Source organism: Cadophora gregata (genome assembly GCF_030347475.1).
Source record: "Cadophora gregata isolate MNR1 chromosome Unknown scaffold_14, whole genome shotgun sequence".
In the NCBI taxonomy this organism is placed as follows: domain Eukaryota; kingdom Fungi; phylum Ascomycota; class Leotiomycetes; order Helotiales; family Ploettnerulaceae; genus Cadophora; species Cadophora gregata.
Genome location: NW_026695937.1, coordinates 159,518 through 175,464, shown reverse-complemented (window position 1 = coordinate 175,464; position 15,947 = coordinate 159,518). Strand labels below are relative to the sequence as shown.

The following is a 15,947-nucleotide window of genomic DNA, read 5'->3' as shown; positions in this document are numbered from 1 at the left end:
ACGACAAGTTATCAACTTGTGTCGCTGAGCCCTTTCCTGTATGCAGCTCCCCATTGCGCGCATAAACTAGTCTGGTTCTGCGGCAAGATTTCTACCTATCATTCACTGCAAAGCTTGGAAACACGAAGCTGACACACGTCTTTCATAGCAGAGACCAGTCGCAATACAACGGCCTTCACAGATCGAATTTCTCGACCCACAGAAAAGAGCTCGTGTAAGTTCATCGCAACTTTCCTTTCGTTTGATTTCATTCGGTTTATTCCTCCGAATCATTCGGCGACTACTGGAATGAAGCCATGGTTCTGGTGGGAGGAGAAGGCGCTGGTTTAGCGGCCGGCTCACGAGCGAAAAACGTGGGATCCTTTCCAGGCACGCGAGCGGCCGGCCCACAGCGCTCTCCTACGCCAAACACCGACCGATACTCGACGTCGCCAGCCTGCCAGAACCTTGCACCATGTCTTGTGCGAGTAGAATCACTACCACTCGATCACTGGCGAGGGTTCCCTCCCTCACCATCAGATCGTCCCATATTATTTGTACAACACGAACACCTGTCATCCTTCCGCTCCCTACCCCACCATTTCAATGGCTCTGCTCGAACATTGGGATTCGCCCGAAGACTCGGGAAGTAGCTGCCGCTCGCCGTTTACAAACGCAGTCAGATTGAAAGCTCGATCTTGTTCGTCACTTATTTCTATTTACAGAAATGTGACAAGATCTTTCTTCACATCGATCGCATAGTGATGTCCCCATTACAAATCCCCCCTGAGTTTCTAAGGGCATGATCGACTCGAGGGTTGGGCAGCCCCTGGCATTCGCACTCTATTTCCGTACCACGAATCATTGCGATCATGCGTTTCGTCGATCGCATTATTGTGGCTTCAAGATGCCGTGTTTTGGACGATTACTGACTGACAATTGAAGCAGACACGTCGGAATCGAATTGAGCCACCACTTTCGTCGTTTCATCAGCGGGTCCGCAGCTCTCAGGATATCACATTGTTGTGAACAGTCTCACGACGTTCATCTGCAGCAAGTTGCGATCTCTAGTTGGTAAGTTGAGATGGTCCTGGCGCCCCTGCAATGCGATTTGCGACGCACAGATGTTGCAAGCATGGCATGCCATGAATACACCCCTTGTTTGGTGCCAACCACCCGAACAAGCCCCCTAATCTCAACGGCTCGCCTTCCCTGTGGCGGCAGGCTTGGTGGCTGGACCATGAGGCTGACGGATCATCAGAAGCAGATCCCATCATCCACATCGAATCCATCCCATCCAACTACCGAGATGGCCCATCGACAGAGTGGAGGTTACAAAGAGGAGCCCGGCGTAGCTGTGGCGAATGATCACGTAAGTACACTACATTCTGTTCAGCACACTTCGTTACACTTTTTTTTGTTTAATGAGATGGACCTGTCTATCGGGATCGGATTTTCGCGCTCGTACCTGGTACTCCTGCACTGGTCATAATTTCTTTTTCTTCGCGAAGTCCCGTCCATGTTCGCAAGTTGCACCAATTTGGACATGGCGCGCACGGGGTCACACAGGGATGAGGCTGCTGGAGTCTGGCTTCGATGCTTTCCAGAAGGCCACCATTCTCACATCGCTCCACGAACCTGCGGCTGGCCCTGGATATGGGCAAGCGGATTCGGGCCCCGTTTCACAGTGCACCCAGCTGCATGCATGCACCGAGACAAGGGTCTCAGACTGCTGCCCAATCCCACACGATTTACCCGACTTGGGAAACTGCACCTGCGGCTATTGGAGCCTGCTGCGTCGGAAAACGGTCACGATTTCAACTTCAGTGCGAAAGTCACAGTGTGTCTGTTTGCGCGACTGCTTGTTATCAACACTCACGGGTCCCACCGCTGTTTCTTGTTGACTCGGGCTATGATGCGGATTTGAGACTATGTTGAATTCTGTTTTGTTCCCCAAACATGGTCCGCGTTTGTCTCTTCTGTTGTTTCTGTTCCTCGATGATTCTCCATCAGACCATAATCTGGTCAGCGGCATACGAGCAGGGCAGGATGAATGCCAAGCGGCGACGAGAACAAGGGGCCTGCAGCTTATTTTTCAAGAGGCATTGCCAAGCGTGGTGGTGGGTGGGGCGTCAGGCCATGGGTCGGTCAATCAGTGTGGTTGCACGGCATGGACTGACTGACTTGACCGCATGGGACTGCATGGGTAGCGTGGGTAGCGAGTGTGCAGGCTGTGAGCGAGTAGTGACTCGCCAAGCTCTGCGAGAACTCCAAGCCCGGTGCTTCACACCCTGCAAGGCAGGTCGAGGTCGTCATCCCTCCTGGCTCCCATGCCTGCGTCTCGCCCCTCGCCCCCTTCCAGCCCCCTAGCAATTTGACACACGGCGCTAGCGCCCACCGCGTCATCTTCTAAAAACACCCGCAATCCCTGCTGGCTGGCTGGGAGGGAGTGGGAGTGGGAGTGGGAGTGGGAGTGCTAGGGGCAGTGCGCGACAGTGGGCGTGGGACCGTCAGTGGGACATTTTACTTGGGAGCGTGGATGCGTGCGTGATGAGTGGGTGTGAGTGAGAGTGAGAGTGAGACGACTGAGACTGAGACTGAGAGATGAGTCGTCCAGCTGCAGCCCAAGACCACAGCCCACAACCCCCCTGGTCTGTCGCCTGCTGTTTGGCCCAGTGTTCCAGCCCCAGCTGCAGTTCCAGTGAGCTGCTCTCTCCACCAGTCAGTCACTGTGTCCTCGACTCCTCGCCCCCCCTCGCTCCCCCCCCGCACGCCCGACTTTCTCGCTTCGCACGTCGCACGCTCACCGCTGCAGCCTGACCTGACCAGCGACGGCAGACGAGGATGGGCCCAGCTAGCTCCGGGCCAATCTCTACCCTTGCTACCGTCCTTTGCCAGCCCATATATCCCATTGGATGTCCACCCTGGCATGGCTCTTGCTCTTGCCACCCTTGTCCCTTGTCCTTCGTCCTTCGTCCTTTGCATCGCAATGCGAATATAAACCTTGTCGCGTTTATTCCTGCGTTGTCGTCAGTCAGTCAGTCAGTCCAGTCCACTACTGCTTAACTCGAGTTTTATACTCGAGCTCTATCTCAACTCTACCTTTCTACCCAGCCCAACCCCCCCCCCCCCCCCCCCCCGCCTACCTTACTCAAGACCGCCGCCGCCGGCACTCTCCTGCTCCACTCAAAGCCCCTACCTCGTCCTTTTATTACCCTGACCACTTCCCCCCCCCTACCTCGTCGGTCCCATCCCCTACCCTTCCAAGATTCGACAATCCTTCCTCATCCAAACTTGTACCAGTCTATTTTACCCCTCCCTAGTCGCATCACATACTTCATCTCAATCTCAAGGCGGTTCGTCTGCAACAGGTACTTTGCCCTCGTTCAGTCAAGCTCTTTTCCTATTTCTGCTTTGCGTTCCGGCATTTGTTTCTGCTCCTGCCCTCATCTCATAAGCTTCCGCAACCCTCGTCAATCCACTATTTAAAAAGCGAGGCCCTGCGAAAATCACTCAGTTCTCGGACATTGCTTGATCGCTTGTACCTCCTTGTCAATTATCTGAAGAATCCGTAATAGAGCAAGGCTTCTGTTAAACTGAGGTACATCCTCGTACTTTCCTTCCCTTGTCCCCCCAGTCATTCTCTCCCTCCATCCACCTTCTCTCTCGACTCCATTATTCTTTTTGTCCGTCCGTCCAAAAGCAGGAGATCAGACACCAGGTCTCGCAAGCTGCAGCCAACCCTCGTCTTCAAGGATTCGCCGCGCCGCGCTTTCCTTACGTCTGGAGTGTCAAGAGAGATAAACAACACGACGCGTCTGCTTTTTTCCCAATGGTTACTATATCTTACCATTGCGTTTACCATTACATTTAAGGAACTCGTCACTGACATTTCTGTTCTATGCAGCATCATCCCCACCATACGCAGCAGGGCCCTCCACCTCCGCATCATCTCCAACAACCTCGACCCTCGAGCATTGTTCACCAACATCACCAGCAACAGGTTCCCCCTCAGTCGCAACACTCCAATCCATACCCTCCCGCACACGGTCTGCCGCAATACAACCAGAGTGCGCCAGGAGCAGGTGGTCACAACCCCCAGGAGTTGCCATACTATACCACTCAGTCTCACCCGAGCCCGTATAGTACACCAAGCGCATCCGGAACATACTCTTCTGCAGGTAAGGACACAACAATTGAGACGCGTTTTTGTATACAGAGACAGGGACTGATCAGATTTTATAGCAGAAGGTACTCCTGACATCATGGCTGCCGCCCAAATGACGCGACCATATCCGCCCATCTCATACCATACCCCCCAGTCCAACTCTCCAGCTTCAGTTGCGTCTCCCTCTGGACATGATCAACACAGAATGTATGGCGCGCCAACCTCGCAGTTGCAACAAAACTCTCAAATGTACTATGCCGGCCCTCAACAGCAGTATCCCCCAATGCCGCCCCAGAGTGCTCCATCGTATGCGCCACATCCGCAACAACAACAGCATCAGCAACAGCAGCAGCAACACCATCAATCCATGACTTCTCAGCCAAACCTCTTGATGTCTCAAACACCAGCTCAGCACCAGATGCAACAGCACCCAAGCCAACATGGTCAAGCAGGGATGACGGGAAGTCCAAGAACCAAGATGGAACCACATGCTCCACAGATCTCTCGCCCAGCTGCTCCTTTGGGACCTCCACAACAACAACAGCAGCAACAGCAACCTCAACAGCACCCAGCAAATGGTCCACCCATGAACCAAAACAATGTGCCCGGTGCTGGTGGAAGTGGTGGTGTCAATCCAAATGCGGCTCCAGGTCCAATTCCAGCCACAACTCCACTGGTTGTGCGACAAGACAACAATGGCGTGCAATGGATTGCATTTGAATACTCTCGCGATCGCGTCAAGATGGAGTACACCATTCGATGTGACGTTGAGTCTGTCAATGTGGATACATTGAGTCCAGAGTTCAAGACGGAGAACTGCGTCTACCCAAGAGCTTGTTGCAGCAAGGACCAGTACCGTGGCAATCGCTTAGTTTACGAGAACGAGTGCAATACGGTTGGATGGGCTTTGGCAGAGTTGAACCCCTGCCTTCGCGGCAAGAGAGGATTGATCCAGAGAGCTGTTGACAGTTGGCGCAACAGCAACCAAGATCCACGACTGCGAAGCAGACGTGTGAGAAGGATGGCGAAGATCAACAATCGCAAAGCTGTTCAGACGGCTTCCCATCCTCCTCACATGGCTGGTCCCAGTGGTCCAACAGGGATGCCACCATCTGGAAACATGGGCCCAGGCGGAGCGAGTAACATGGGCAAACCTAGCTTGAGTGGAATGGGTCCGCAATTGCACCATCACCACAATCACCCGGATGGAAGTACTGGAGGAGGGGATGATGTCGGTATGTTTCACCAGATGTGATGCCTGCCGTGATACTCTTATGTTACTATTACCTGTGTTATGATACCTTTTGCGAATATACCTGTTGAGCGGGAGGGCACTATTATTCTGGGAGCAAGTAGCACTGCTGCTGCTTTGCTTTGGCCTCTAAAAAGAGAACAATCACTCTTCCTGTATAATACATCATTGCACTTTTGTTGTCGCTTGGACTTCTTGCTTGCCGCCATGGGCATGGGCGTGCCGTCACTTGCACTACTACACAAATCAGCCCCAAAGTCATGTCTCTGCACCATTGTACCGCCGTTCCTCCATTCCACCTACCCTTGTGTTCACACCCCTCAAACACTTTACTTCCTTGCTTCCTGTTTCGCTTACCGGTTAAAACGTGAGGCTAATATGATCTGCGGCACATAGATAACGAAGAGTACCTAGACGAAGATCAACACCATCACCACCATCAAGCACCTCCCGGCGCGCCCAATTCCAACTCCCAAGATGATGTTCGAGACTCCCACGTCTTCCCTGGCTACGGTGGCTCGGCATATCCGCCAAACCCTTCTGCCGTCGGCGGTCCATCAATGACCCCCGCGATGCACTCTTCTCACGGCGGGGCCCCCCACCCTTCCCATTCCATCTCAGCGCGCTCTTCCCACGTCAACTCCAGTTCGCACTCCAAAGGCAACACGGAAGAGATGGCCGAGGAAGAGCGCATAACCCTATTCGGCGATATCCCAGAGGCCAAGAAGCGCAAGTTCATCCTCGTCGACGACCCAGGAAAGGGAGGTCGTGTCCGCGTCCGCGTCACCCTCGATACCGTCGACACTGACGAGATCCCCGACTCCTTCCGCAAGAGCAACTCCGTCTACCCTCGATCGTGGTTCCCCATCCAGATGCAATCGCCTCCCCCTTCGGCGCACGGATCCCGCTTCTTCGAGGAAGGAGACGAGGACGATACCGTTGAGGTCGAGGGTCGTGGTAGCTCCCGAGGGAGAGGAGGCGCGAAGGGCAAGCAGATGTATACCGTTCCGCTGCCCGACGGAGGAGAAGCCGAAGTCGGTATCCCGAGGATGCGAAAGAGTATTCGTACTAAGGAGGTCAAGCTCAATGATCTGGGGTATCGCATGACGTGGCACCAGAGTCGGGTGTTTGCTGATAAGACGGTGTTCTTGCAGAAAGCTTGTGAGTTTTGCCTGTCCCACACCACATTCACCTGCATCGTATGGATCAGACTCTACATTGTAAAATGATGAGAGCATGGATTTCAAAACTGACATGATTAACAGTGGATTCCTACCGCAACAAAGTCCGCACCACGATGGAGAGCACAGGCAAGGACGTCGCTGCCATTGCGCCGCATTTCGAGACCCGCGTCGGCAAGAGACAGTGGAATGATAGGAGCAAGCGCGAGAGGAGGAGTGAGGATGCTTGAGCGACTTTTTGGGTCGCACACTCGGCATTTATATATCTAGGTATCTCTACACGGCTTGCTTACTTGCTTGCTGGCTTGCTGGCTGGCTGGCGTCCAATCACTCGGTACCTGGATTTTGCATCCCGGCGCAACCCTTTCGGTACACGGACGGATTTCTTTCTTCGACTTACTTTACAATTTGTTCGGGTTTTCAACTTTCACTACACTTCATCCAGCAAAGCGGACCTGAGCGAGCGAGCGAGCGAGCATACATATATATCTAAATTTTGCCCATCCTTAGTGTTGTTGTTGGTTTTTTTGTGGCATGTTCTGCATCTCTTGGTTTTTTTCTTGTTTTTTTGTTTTTTTTTTTTTTGTCGTTGCATCGGCATCGCATTGCATCGCTTGCGTCGGTCGGTCGGTCAGTCATTCAATCAGTCAATCATCGCTTTTTCTTGGGGAAATGCTTTGCAGGTTATGTATGGGTTGAATGGCGGGGATAGGGATAGGATGGGGTAGGGATGGGATAGGAGGGGATGAGATGAGGGTTATGATTTCCCCTTTTTTTTCGTGGTGGTGGTGGTGTCCTTGAGAATGATGTTTATTTTTGTTTTTATTTTTTGGCTTTTGATTTTTTGCGACGGTTCTTGGGCTGGGGCTGGTGGATTAGGTGGGTGGATTGGGTGGGTGGGTGAGAAGAGAGAGGGAGGATATTTCATGATTGCATTGCATTGAATTGAATTGAATTGAATTAAACGAATGATCGGATCGGAATAGAGTGGTATGGAATGGATATATATATATGTATATACATAAGTGGCTGGCGCTTCTAGGTGCCTTTCTTTGCCTTGCCTTGCCTTAACTTGTTAGAATGGTTGGATTGATTGGGTTGGTTGGGTTGGGTGGGTGGGTAGGACTGGTGTATATTGCTTTGCTTTGCTTTGCTTTGCTTTGCTTTGCTTTGCTTTGCTTTGCTTTGCTTTGCTTTGCTTTGCTTTGCTTTGCTTTGCTTTGCTTTGCTTTGCTTTGCTTTGCTTTGCTTTGCTTTGCTTTGCTTTGCTTTGCTTTGCTTTGAATTGGAATTGGAATTAAATTGAGAGAGAATTGAATTGAGAGAGGATTGAATGAAGAGAGAGAAATGGAATATGGAATATGGATATGGAAAATGGAATATGGAAAAATAGATTTGCTGGTCTTTTTTGAGGTTTTTTTTTTGGTTTTGGGTTTGGTTTTGGTTCTTTGGTGCTTGTCTGATGGGCTTGGGGGGCATGGAGAGGAGGGATGGAAGGGAAGGGAAGGGAAGGGATAGAGGGGAGGGGGAAGGAGGGGAAGGGAAGGGATTTGTAGATAGATAGATACTTGACTTGCTATACTATATTATATTGCGTTACGTACGCTAAAATACTAAAATGCTATTTTATTATTGTAATGTATTGAATGGATGAATGATTGATTAAATGATTGAATGATTGAATAATTGACTGATTGAATAATTGACTGATTGACTGATTGACTGATTGACTGATTGAATAATTGAATAATTGAATGATTGAATGATTAAATGATTAAATGATTAAATGATTAAATGATTAAATGATTAAATGATTAAATGATTAAATGATTAAATGATTAAATGATTAAATGATTAAATGATTAAATGATTAAATGATTAAATGATTGAATAATTGAATGATTGAATGATTGAGCATAAATGAATGGGTATGAATATGAATATTGATTGACATGAGGCGAGGTCTTAAGGTGTAAGCTGTAAGGTGGTGTATGTATGCATGTATACATATATGTATGTATGTGTGTATATATGTGTGTATATATGTGTGTGGAAGAAAGTAGAAAGTACAAGTAAGTGATGGAATGAATGTGCTAGCTAGCTAGCTAGATTGAGGTGGTGGTGGTGGTGGTGGTGGTGGTGTGGTGAGTTGAGTTGATTTAATTTGGTTTGATTTGATTTGCGTTGATGTGAAATTAATTAAAATGGGAAGATAAGAGATTAGTAGTGAGAAGTAATCACAGGTGGTGAGAGGTGGTGAAGTACATACAATACAGTACAGTACAATACAGTACAGTAAATACAGCACAGTACAAAAATGACAAGAGATCAATTAGGAAAACCTTAAGTTAAGCAGAAAACAAGTCTGCTCCGCGGGTGCGTGCGTGCTTGTATACGTGGGTAGGTAGGTATGTATGTAGGTTGGCTTAGGGGATTGGGGATTGGAGTGTGGGGTGTGGGGTGTGGAGAGTTCGGGACGATTGGACTGGATTGGGACTGGATTGGATTGGATTGCACTGGACTGGACTGGATTGGACTGGGACTGATTAATAGATAGGATCCTGAGCAGCTCATGCCAGGACAGGACAGAGACTCTTGGGAAATGGGAGAGCGAGCTAAAAAAAAAAAAAAAAAAAAAAACCCCTTAAAAAAAGGAGGAAAAAAATTGATACCTGATGAAAGTGAGGAAGGAAGGAAGGAAGAGATATCGCCCCGCGGGGACTCTGTTTTTTTTTTGCCCCCTCCCCTTCGTCTTTGTGTATATGTATATATGTGTGTGTGTTTGTGTGTGTGTGTGCAGATTTGATAAGAAATCATGGCAGCAGTACTAGTGGTATGTAATTGGAATTGGAATGGGAATAGGAATGACATTTTGGCATCTGATGTTGATATTGATATCGATTGGGTTTGAATTCTTGGAGGCCTTCTTTTCTTGGGTTGGCTGGTCGGTTTGGTGGGTTTTTTTAGGTGGGGAGATGGAGGGTGAGGAATGAGGTGTGAAAATTGAAGAATGAAAGGGGAAGAGGGAAGAGGGAAGAGGGAAGAGGGAAGAGGGAAGAGGGAAGAGGGAAGAGGGAAGAGGGAAGAGGGAAGAGGGAAGAGGGAAGAGGGAAGAGGGAAGAGGGAAGAGGGAAGAGGGAAGAGGGAAGAGGGAAGAGGGAAGAGGGAAGAGGAAGGAAGGAAGGGGAGGATGTGGTGAGGTGATGAGGTGATAAAGGTGGTAAAAGTACAGGACATGTGAATCGAGATGATTTGAAGTGAACGAAGTAAAGCAAGGTGGTTTCTGTCTTGTCTGCATGTACGTGAATTGAAAGTCGGAAATTGTAATGTAAACCCCGGCCGGAACTGCCCAGATTGTAATGGGATGAAAATCTTGGAATTTGTGCGTGCGAGTTAAAGAAGGAAAGAGGGAAGTAGAATCAGTAGATAGACGTCACGCATTGTTTTTGTTGGAATCTGATATGTGTAGAATGATTGGCTTGGATAGGAAATTGCTATCGTATAGGTAGTAGTATATAAAATATCTCAAAGGGAAATTGAATAGTATTGATATTTGATTTTGATGTTGATGTTGATCTTGAGACGCTTCTGATCGTTTTGGTTGTTTTGTTGGGGGAAGAGTTTAGAGGTAGGAGGAGGAGGATTTAAGTTTGACTGGGAAAAGAGCTGGAGAAGATGCGAGCGAGCGGCACTTGCAAAAACGAGGTCGTGTTGTATGTATAGTTGGATATTTGGTGTTGTGAAGGTTGGGTTTTCCGATGTTGGAGGAAAGTGATGATATCCAAATATAGAGAGAGAGAGGGTAAATCCCGCATAGACTTCGTGTTCAGGCCATTTTCTTGCGCTTGTAGATTTTCTTGGCTGCATAAAATCGATTCGTATTTGTGTTCAGTATGTTGACCGACCTACTTCTCGCTTGACGACCAAATGGCTAATAAGAGTCGATTCTTTGTCTTTGTATCCATGTTTGTGTGTCGACGGAACCTGAGAGGATTGGACTGGGTTGGAAATCAAAAGGAAACGAAACGAAACGAAACAGAACGAAAGCATAGACTGAAAGACGAATTGATGATAGCTGTGCCCTTTCGCGACCCGAGGTTCCAGCGTAGGTAGAGGATGGCATAGATTGGAGGCGGCCCAAATTTTTGGACCAGCTAAGGGCAAGCCAGAATCTGGAAGTCAAATAGACTCCAGATTGAACAAATACTGATCTACAAGTCTCGTAACAGCTAGAATTCTCTAAAATATTGAGAGGGTAATATGGCGAGGCAGATCGCCCTCCTATCTATAGAGCTTTTACCGTAAGAAGAGTCGTCCTCAAGTATGAGTGAGATTAAGCCTAGCGACTGCCCAGCTGTGAGGGCCTTGGCGGACATAAACTGGATCCGCCTTAGTTTGAGAACCGAGGCCTTTCTGAAACCGGGGCCTTTGAGGAGGCACTACTACACTGTAAGTGCAGTAGAATCGCATCAATCAGTCCGATGTCAAGCCAGTTCAATACCTGACTCGTTTCCCTATGTCAACACCAATATTCGGACCGACTCGAACATCTCCTCTTCCCCTCTTCTCATAACAGGGACTTCCATTTGGGAATCAGGAAAGTCGATCGGGTTTACTTCGCTTGAAGCAATTCCTCCTCCACTCTTCTCCTCATTTGAGGTATTTCATTGGCTGACTTTATCCCCGCACCCCGCTTCCTGGGTCGAAATCGTGGTGGATGAACTTCGGGATGAGAATTTCTGGAAAGATCCCATGGATGCGGGCGGTGGAAGTGGTGGAAGAAATGACGTGTGGAGTGCAGGTGGACGATATGCGGCTAAAGTGGTGGGTTTTGGAGGGGTTGTGGGGTAGACTAGAGACGGGATGGGACGTTTGGGCCGGTTGGTGGTAGAGTGGGTGGTGAAAAAGACGGAGATTGTAGTGATGATGAGGTTTAGCTAGGTAAGGACGGGGAAGGGGTGTGGAGATGGAGAAGGGATTTGCAGACCGGAGTCCAGTGGATGGATTTGAGATTTAAAGATGGGATGGTTGCCCATCTTTTTCTTGCTTGAGAGGTTGGTTTGGATTGGATTAAGTGGGTGCTCTATTTATCTCTCTCTTCCGTTGAATCAATCCATCTCCTTCCGGCATTCTTTTTCTTCCGGAAAAGTGCTTTCAAAAGTTACTGAAAAGCCAGCCGAAACCAAAGATGTTTCTTCAACACCTGTTTGCCCCGATCCTAGTAACGGCTTTCACGGTCCTAGCTACCGCCGCTCCAACGGTCAAAGTCCTCAATGGCTCCTACTATGGCAAACATCTAGAGAGTTTCAACCAAGATCTGTTTCTTGGGATCCCGTTTGCAGAACCGCCCGTGGGGGATCTGAGATTTGCGAATCCGGTGGCGTTGGAGAATAGAACGTGGGAGGGGAGTGTGCCGGCTACGAATTATGCGTTTGTGAGTGGATTCATTGCTTCTTGTTTCTGAAAGTCTTTCTGCCTGGGAGGGAGAGGTGAAGGCGGTGGGGTGAGATAGGGGGAATAGTCTGGGATTCGATTTGGGAGAGGGGAATGAAGAGGGGGAATACATTGGAGAGGTTGAATGATTGATGTTGGTGATTGATTGACTGACTTGAGTGCAGCATTGTATTGGCTATGGATCTGATCAGATTGGGTATCAACAAAGGTATGTGGTGATATGTTGGGTTGAGTGACAAAGGCTGACTGACATGTCTTAAGCGAGGACTGCTTGTACCTCAATGTTGTGAGACCGAGTGGGTGTGAGAATCAGAGTTTACCTGTGGCGCTCTGGATCCATGGTATGTCAATTGTCACTCATCAAGATTATCAAGTTCTTGTCGTAAACGTGCTCGTTGGGTGGCTCCTCCGTCAAGTGCTGCCGAAACCAACCCACTAGATGTCCCCTTTAGTTCTTTTCCTTATCAGTACTGACCCACACAGGTGGCGGCTTCGCATACGGTGGCGCACCAGACAGACGCTATAACCTCTCTTTCATCGTCCAAAACTCCGTCGAAATCGGTAAACCCATCATCGCAGCCAGTATCGCCTACCGTCTTGGACCGTTCGGTTTCCTCAATGGAGACGCCGTTTCCGACGCTGGTGCCATCAATGTCGGTCTCAAGGACCAGCGTCTTGCACTCCATTGGATCAACGAGAACATTGCTGCTTTCGGAGGCGATGCTGAAAAGGTCACTATCTGGGGAGAGAGCGCTGGCGCGGCCAGCGTTGGCTTACATCTCACTGCTTTCAATGGCCGTGACGACAAGTTGTTCCGTGCAGCTATTATGGAATCCGGTGGACCTATCTTTTTCGGCGTGCAACAGAGCTCTTCTGATTATCAGCCTATGTACGATTCTGTTGTTGAGCAATCGGGGTGTGGAAATTCCTCGAACTCGCTTACATGCTTGAGAGAGGTGCCGTTTACAGTGTTAAACAGTGTGTTGAATACTACGGAATTCAACATGCCTGGGTGGTGGCCTGCTCTTGATGGGAATTTTGTGGCGAGGTATGGGAGTGAGCAGCTTGCTGATGGGAGCTTTGTGCATGTTCCTATTATTGCAGGGGCGAACTCTGATGAAGGGACGGCGTTCAGTCCGAGGGGAATTGATACAGAGGCGGATTTGGTGGGGGTGATTAATGGTGAGTTCTGCGCCCATTTGTACGACCTCTGTGAAGAGAAACATGCTGATATGTGTGTGTGATTAAGGCACCTGGTCAGCATCAGAACAAGTCCTCTCCGACCTCATTTCGGCATACGTCGACACCAACACTTCCGACTACCTAATCCCTGACACTGCCACCCTCGGAGCAGACCTCTTTTTCGCAAACACATCCTTCGGTGCATACTGGCGACGTAGTGCAGCCTACAGCGGTGATCTCTTCTTCATCGCTTCTCGTCGCCATACATGCGCGGTCTGGTCCGCCGCTGGTCTCGATACCTACTGTTACCGCTTCAACGCCATCCCCAACGGGACTCCATTCCCCATCTCCGTCACACACTTTACAGAAGTGGCATTCGTATTTGATAACCTCAATGGTCTTGGTTATGCCGAGAACCCATTTGGTAATAAGAGTCAGAGCTATACCGATCTTGCTGAGCTGATGAGTAAGAGCTGGGCGAGTTTTGTGGCGGATCTTGATCCGAATTCTTGGGTTGGTCGGGATACGGAGGTGGAGAGTTGGCCAAGCTATGAGGCCGTTAGGATCGTCGAGGGGGTCAATGGTATGGGACCATGGGACATGGTGTTTGATGCTAATGTTACGAGTTTTGTGGAGAGTGACACGTTTAGGGAAGTGGGGATTAAGATTATGAATGAGAACTGGGGGGTGGCGAAGAGATGATTTATAGAGAATGGAGAGGGGGGGGGGGGGGGGGGGAGATAGTATATTCACAGGTGGAGGGGAGTGGTGGTTTATTGTAAATACTTGAATGTGCTTGGACTAAGCTGCGTCCTCACACATGATAGAGACTGCTCGAGATCGGTTATCTGGTATCGCTTTTCCCTGATATCGCTCCGTTATCCACGAAGTGAAAATATAAACATTTCTTATATAGCTGTATTTTATTTCAAGAAGTGAGAGCCGCAAACAAAAACAACTTTTGTAGACAGCAAATGCAGGTTGGTGATCTCCAAAGTCGGTTAATAAAACGTGATGTTTACATGGCACAAAATGCCGGAGAAGGGTCCACAGATTGCTGACCAGATATTTGATAGGGATTCTTCCACTCTTGTGGTTCGCTTTGAAAATACCGGTAGAGCTTTCGCATCACGGGTCTGATGAAATCTCGCGCTATCGATGGCCAGTAAATTATATCTAATGGAGTTGACAATCGCGAAAGCGGTCGTCCTCCAGTATTTGATTGCTTTGAGTACGAACTTACACATTGCACATCTGAATTCATCCAAGATACTCACTTGAATGGAGTAGCATCATGGTCTATATTTGTTATGCTCTTCCAATTGCTGAACACCGCCTGGGCAGGTGGATGACGAGACGAATTTACTTCGCCTTTCTCGGTAAGATCTTTGATCTTTGAATAATGGTGAGAAGATTTGATGAGGGAAAAAGGGAATGAAGATGAATAAGCAAGTGAAGGATAATTTAGGAAGAGGACCGAGGTCTGGTGACAGCCCCTGCTTTGACACTTCCTCGTCTCTCGTGCATCGCAGGCCAAACGACGAATGGATGCACTGTTGCTGCATCTCCAAGATTCAGTGGCTATCCTCGGTTGTTCATGGAAGAATTATTACGGTCAATAAAGTTCCAGTGCAATTTTCCGGACCAGATATCAAGGGTGCCGCGAAACCTTTTGCTCCTGCTGGATTTTGGCTTGATTATATTGATTGAACACTGATAAGGCTCACTAGCTTCGACTCTTGATATATCAAGGCATTATGTTTGACCTCGGCTCCTATTCCAGGCAGAAACAGGCTTCAAAGCACAAATGCCGACCTGTTTAGGTGTAGGGTTTTACAGGTCCTGTGTTCTTGATATCGTCAACGAACGTGAGGCGTTGATACTAGGAAGGCTTGGCTTTCAAATGAGGCTTGGAAATAGAAAAACTAGGCATATATGTAGATGCACTTTTGACTCTTTTACATTTTGGTATTGTCAAATGTTGATTCGGCATCAATCCGTATTTTTATTTTCAGTTTCAACAGAGTAAAACGGCTATGTATTTGAAATATTTGTTATGTTACTGACGTAGTTGAAGATATGAAACATGGAGAGTGACAAGAATTTCCCGACGGCTTACTGCCGCATAACTCGTTGACAAGACCTTGGAAAAATCGATTTGAAGTTACACACGGAATAATCAATCTAAGCGAGACGACTTGGCTGAAGATCTGAGCGCAAATCATGGGACCACAAAAACACCTGTACCCCGCATTATCCAGGATGTTGCAGCCACCCCGCCTGCACGTAATACCCCTCTGGATCTTGGCTACTAAAGAAAGAAATCCATCCTTGTTTCCAGATGTGTAGAACCAGTATAAATCTGGTAGTTAACTCATCTGCCGAGGTGTTTCGTCGCCCCTTGAGGTTAATCTTGAGTGCCAAGTATGCCAACTGATCTTGTTCGTTTTAGAGTCGTCTGATACGTCCCGATATGTCGTCAGATTATCGAATAGGTAGGTACTTACACATGGAAATACCTAGGGCTAGTATGGCTTTGAGAAGTTTTACCTCGGGGATGGCTGCTTTTGGTGAGGCGATAGCTTCGTCGAGAGAGTGGCTTGGAAGTCTCAGGATAGATCTTGAATTTTTCGTTCTTGTGTAAATACCAGATGGGTGACTATGAGTTGCGATTGGATCAGCTTTGCATGTTTGCCAACCCACGACGGATCGTCCGAGGTTTTCAAGATAC

The 15,947-nt window shown here is 48.6% G+C and overlaps 2 protein-coding genes across 2 annotated transcripts; both read left to right on the top strand.

Moving 5' to 3' along the window:
• Positions 1-1,447: 1,447 nt before the first annotated feature.
• ONS95_004152 (uncharacterized protein) lies at positions 1,448-7,474 on the top strand. The gene is made up of 4 exons (XM_058497498.1): positions 1,448-4,160; positions 4,225-5,382; positions 5,796-6,560; positions 6,665-7,474. The coding sequence occupies exons 1-4, from the start codon at positions 3,881-3,883 to the stop codon at positions 6,808-6,810; spliced, it is 2,349 nt and encodes a 782-aa protein (XP_058352223.1). The 5' UTR covers positions 1,448-3,880; the 3' UTR covers positions 6,811-7,474.
• Positions 7,475-10,150: 2,676 nt separating this feature from the next.
• Positions 10,151-13,925, top strand: ONS95_004151 (uncharacterized protein). Its single transcript, XM_058497497.1, has 5 exons — positions 10,151-12,014; positions 12,199-12,242; positions 12,296-12,375; positions 12,518-13,216; positions 13,284-13,925. Exons 1-5 carry the CDS (start codon positions 11,769-11,771, stop codon positions 13,916-13,918), a joined length of 1,704 nt encoding a protein of 567 aa, XP_058352222.1. The 5' UTR covers positions 10,151-11,768; the 3' UTR covers positions 13,919-13,925.
• Positions 13,926-15,947: the final 2,022 nt, after the last annotated feature.

Bases quoted from the DNA above. Each gene is read 5' to 3' on its own strand.
- ONS95_004152 (XM_058497498.1), top strand. From the start codon at position 3,881: ATGCAGCATCATCCCCACCATACGCAGCAGGGCCCTCCACCTCCGCAT. The intron at 4,161-4,224 runs GTAAGGACACAA...CAGATTTTATAG, and splicing joins CGGAACATACTCTTCTGCAG to CAGAAGGTACTCCTGACATC. The intron at 6,561-6,664 runs GTGAGTTTTGCC...CATGATTAACAG, and splicing joins GGTGTTCTTGCAGAAAGCTT to TGGATTCCTACCGCAACAAA.
- ONS95_004151 (XM_058497497.1), top strand. From the start codon at position 11,769: ATGTTTCTTCAACACCTGTTTGCCCCGATCCTAGTAACGGCTTTCACG. The intron at 12,015-12,198 runs GTGAGTGGATTC...ACTTGAGTGCAG, and splicing joins CGGCTACGAATTATGCGTTT to CATTGTATTGGCTATGGATC. The intron at 13,217-13,283 runs GTGAGTTCTGCG...TGTGTGATTAAG, and splicing joins TTTGGTGGGGGTGATTAATG to GCACCTGGTCAGCATCAGAA.